The 4,494-nt window shown below is 44.2% G+C and overlaps 1 protein-coding gene across 4 annotated transcripts in view; it reads right to left on the bottom strand.

Annotated features, from left to right (window-relative positions):
* The window catches only part of LOC119307614 (nucleobase-ascorbate transporter 3-like), an 8,784-nt gene extending 4,738 nt beyond the window's left edge, over positions 1-4,046 (bottom strand). The window contains exons 1-11 of one of the 4 annotated variants that reach the window (XM_037583690.1): positions 3,532-4,046; positions 2,623-2,843; positions 1,849-1,946; positions 1,560-1,736; positions 1,285-1,385; positions 1,121-1,196; positions 980-1,039; positions 665-861; positions 469-565; positions 299-385; positions 11-69 (exon numbers count right to left, since the gene is read on the bottom strand). In XM_037583690.1, coding sequence (XP_037439587.1) covers positions 11-69; positions 299-385; positions 469-565; positions 665-861; positions 980-1,039; positions 1,121-1,196; positions 1,285-1,385; positions 1,560-1,736; positions 1,849-1,946; positions 2,623-2,788 — 1,118 coding nt within the window. In that variant the 5' untranslated portion in view covers positions 2,789-2,843; positions 3,532-4,046. Of the gene's footprint in view, positions 1-10; positions 70-298; positions 386-468; positions 566-664; positions 862-979; positions 1,040-1,120; positions 1,197-1,284; positions 1,386-1,559; positions 1,737-1,848; positions 1,947-2,622; positions 2,847-3,175; positions 3,261-3,531 lie in introns of those variants that run through there. The other 3 variants (XM_037583689.1, XM_037583691.1, XM_037583692.1) reach the window with 3 other exon arrangements.
* Between the last annotated feature and the right edge of the window lie 448 nt (positions 4,047-4,494).

Consider the following 4,494-nt stretch of genomic DNA (forward strand, 5'->3'; position numbering starts at 1 on the left):
GTTCCCTTACACTGATACAGATGAACCGGCTGGAGCACCACACAGTCCTGCCAGGAATATCCCAATGCCCTGCACGTAGACACTTTATTAGCAGCCCAGAAGAATCCGCACAAGAGTCAAAGAAAGTATGGCACAACCAATCATCACATCACATAAAAACTATTTGAAACTATTTGTGCTCTAGCATATACATCCAGTCAAAGCATTTGTAAGGAGAAGGTAAGCATTCAAATTCTAGTATTCATGGATAACCATATTTCATTAGCCCTTATAAGACAACTTCTGAAATGACAGTCACCTGTAAACCAATACTTCGAGTAAGAACATGAGCTGGGGGTGGTGTTGCACCGGCTAGACGTGCAGTTGCAAAGTGTGCACCGGTTGACTACACAAGATAGCACAATTAGACTCTAGCAGAAAAAATGCACGAAAGAAGATAGAACAAAGGGAAATCCAATTAGTCTTAACCTCAAAAGATGAAACAAGCACAGCACCCATCATTCCAAATGAATGACCTGCAGTGAAGATTGGTGGACCCCAATGGAAGGGGTATGAAATTTTGATCCTGAAAGTGCAGGCATGCAAAGAGTGGATTAAAAATGGCTGCTCCAAACATTTATGATTCGTAAAGTTAGTTCATAAGAAATATCCTCAAGAGCTATACCATGGTGCAGATGATATAAGGAAAGACTTGTCAGTGCGGCAGTGCTGTTGTGTCTTGAGCGAAACATGGTTGTATGCACCAGCAGCAGTAAGGATAGCTGCAAAGGCCCACACAATGCCGATACAAAGAAGCAACGAATACCTCTCAAACAAGAAGGTTGTTCGGTCATGGATATGTCTGAAGTAAAGTGGCGCATACTGCATAGAGCAAATTGAACAGTTGGTTCCTAGCCAGCTTCACAAATCATAGCATAACTAAAATTGAAATTTATCGATATTTCGATCAGAAAATACAAAAGGAGATTTTAGTTGTTACCTGTTGCACAACAATCGCAAGAATTAGCATTGGCAACCCAATCTCAACACATTTTCCAACCTACCATGGAAAATAAACATTATATGTTTCCATTCTTTCTTTCTCAATGTTTAGTCCTCTGCTAAAATATAGAAATCATACCTGAGGAAAGCCAATTTGAAATAGTCCAAGACCAACGACACAAACAACAGGAGTCATTATTACAGGACTGAATTTCCTGCGAAGTAAAATTACATGAATATTAATAGCTTGAGAAGAAAATAATACTATTTGAAGTCTAATAACTAGTAGTCCAGGATGCATACTTGGCAAATGCCCCCCATGCTCTGCTGTATCCAAGAATCATGTTGAGGATTGAAGCAACAATTAGAGCCCCTTGAGTTGCTCTCATTGTGTGAACAAATCTCTGCAGATGCCTCAATAGTTAGAAGTGTAAATATTACCATGTGAAAGATAATTTATCAATGAATCTTCGAAAGAACTATCATTCCAAATAACATTTGCCAAAATGCAACAAGGAGCATGGTTAAACAATACAGATAAAAGAGTGGTATGACTGAGCAAATTAGCACCACTCTACCTCGTGATTACTTTCAAAGTCGTTTGTGTTAAACTGTCTGGCTATTGACAGCACTGGGACAACAAATGCGAAGGAGGCATTCATAACTGTTGGAAGTCGTGTCCCAACGAGTGTTTGGAGCAGAGTATTAATGCCACTCACAAACAGGAACGCTTGAATAACACGAGCCTTCTCACCCTATCAATAAGAACAACAAAAGCAGCAGGGGATCAACACTAAATCTTCAAAAGGAAATTACATCGATGCATGACAAAATGCTATGAATAGTAAAACAAATTGATATACTTACAGGACCACCACCCATTGCAGGAACAATAATTGACACAAGCATGACAGTAGAGCCCAACATCACTAGGTAGTGGAGGAATGCAAGCCCTGCTACCTGAACTGTAGATGATGGTATAATAGAACAGGGTAAGTGCAAGTTTTACATATATCCTAATCATATCCAAACAAGTAAACCAATTCCAGCAGTACTGTTCATACCTAAATATATGCAAAGGAGAAGTATAAAATACTACAGGAGATATGCAGACAAAGACTTTTCTTCAAGATTAGGTATGCATAGACATTTCTTTTCTATACTTCAAAGTGGCAGATCACAACAATTCCTCTTTTTGTTCCATGAAAAAACATTGCCTCTTATAGCAGCACCTGATAGAAGTGTTGCTAGCTGTCTAATTGAACATCCCAGATTCACATCAAGAATAGTAGGTACAGCCCTTTACAGATCAACAAAGTATGCAATAACAAAGGCCATAATTCTACATGAACAGGAGATTCAAGAAAATCAATACATCAATGAAGTCGATTACATATGGGGACTTTACAAAACAGAGCATTACTGAACGCAACCAAACCGAAATCTGAGATGGGCCTTGAACAAAAGAAAGACCAAGAACCATCTGCAAACCAAAATTAAAGATGACTGAATCTGTAGGTAGTACTAGAAATCAAACTGCTACTTCGTCCTGTATACGCACAATCGAACTGTACAAGCGGAAGCAAAAGAAAGTAAAAGCGGGCAGAGGAGTTAGAGGGGAGCAAGGATTGGATTCCGTACCCCAAGAAGGATTGGAGTGGACGCAGTAGTTGAGTTGGTTGAACTGCTCGTAGGGCTGGTGCATGGCGCCCGCGCCGACCGGTGCGTTCATCATGGGCTGCATCCCCATGGGCGGTGGCACGCCCACCGGCGGCGGCGCCCCGGGCTGGTGGTTCATCTCGCCCATTGGATCAACACCAACTCAAGCAAGAACACTCTCTCGCCTTGGACCAGACCAGAAACTGCTGCACAGGAAGGAATAACAATCAGGAGATGCTCTTGGGTCTTCACACCTTTTGGCCCCCTTTTATGCGCGCAGTCGGGGGGCTTCGCATTGATTGCACAAATTTTTTAGCAGTGCATAAAACGGAATTTAGGGCATTTAATCAGTAGAGTAAACCAGTGCCAAGAAATGGCTGGTGGGAGTAACTACACTCCAAAGATTGCAGCCCTCGCCTCTCACAAGGGGATGAAAAAACGGCCACTTTGCCAGCAGCAGAAAGAAAGGTTGCAGAGGAGAAGAGAACACGGACACTCCAGCCAGCATTGGTTGCAGCTGCTGCTTGTATCTTACCCTAGCTCGCAAGAATTGACCACGACTCCATGGGCGACAAGCAAAGATGCAAATCTTGAGAGGGAAAAAAGACCAAGACCTGTGTAGTAGTACTAGTATTATCCTACAGTTGGGACGAAAGTGACAGCCAGAGAGAAAGAGAAACATCAACAAGATATGGCCGATGAGAGCCTCACTTGGGTGATTCCTGCAAGTTTGTCCCAAGAAGAATCTCCAAAGAAAATGCAGTGAAAAGGATGCAAGAATTAGAAAAGGCAAAAAAGGCTTCACATCAGCACATTAAAATAAGGGGCAGAAGCGAATCAAACCAAATACATACTCTGCACACGAAAAGCAGGGGGAAAGAAAGAACTCACCGAATGCAGAGGCTGGATTCTCTCCCACCTCCCGGAAAGAAAGAGAGAAAGCGCCGGAAAATCTCCCCGGGTTGCGCAGAGAAAGGCCAAAAATTATGAGCTCCAAAAGCCTCCAGCCTTTATTTTTATTTTTTTCCGTTTCTTCTTCTCCTTATCTCCTTTCTATGGCCGCCCTCCCGAGAGCGCCAGCGGAAGCAGCGGCAACAGGACAAACGCGGGATTTTGTAATCTTGCGGGCAGCAAGCAGAGAAAAAGGGATCGCGAGCTCGAAGGCCTCGCCTTCACTGCTGGTATCTCCCTTCGTGAGCACTCCGCTAATCGCACCAGTGGTAATCAGCAGAGGCGAGAGGGCGGAGAAGCTCGCTCGCGCGCCGCTAATGGAGGCCGAACAGTGCTGGCTGATGGGGCTTGGAGCCTTTGGCTGGATCTAGGTAGCTGGGGCGCATTAGAAAAATGATTGTTTTTCGAAAGTTGTATTGAATGCAACAGATTCCGAGGATGGGGAGGGGGGGCTGCCGCAGCATTAAAATTGGATTGACGCGAGAGAGAGGTTCTTCTGCGCCGCTCGCTGCTTCCCCGAGTGGTGCTAGCGACTGTAGGTCCCATCACATTTGGCAGATGGGACAGCGATCTTCTACCAGGATTTCATCGGTCCAAATTTCTACCGTGTTGCTGCATTCCTGGATAGCCACCTGCGAAAATCAGATTACGCTAGAGGGCGCCTCCCGGGGCTCTTCGCGTAGTGTGGCCTCGTGGGTCCATAACGGGTGGACCGCGGGAGCGGAGCAGGCAGGGCCACCGCCGTGTGGTGGTTTCGGTTACGCGCGTATGCGCCCTCTCATGCTAGTCATAGTGGAGGTATCATATATTAGTATCATGCACATGATACTACTTCTTCCGTTTCAGTTTACAAGTCTTACATGTATACATAGGTTATCAATTTTATCACCCTAATATAAATTA

This window comes from Triticum dicoccoides, chromosome 5B, assembly GCF_002162155.2.
Source record: "Triticum dicoccoides isolate Atlit2015 ecotype Zavitan chromosome 5B, WEW_v2.0, whole genome shotgun sequence".
In the NCBI taxonomy this organism is placed as follows: Eukaryota; Viridiplantae; Streptophyta; class Magnoliopsida; order Poales; family Poaceae; genus Triticum; species Triticum dicoccoides.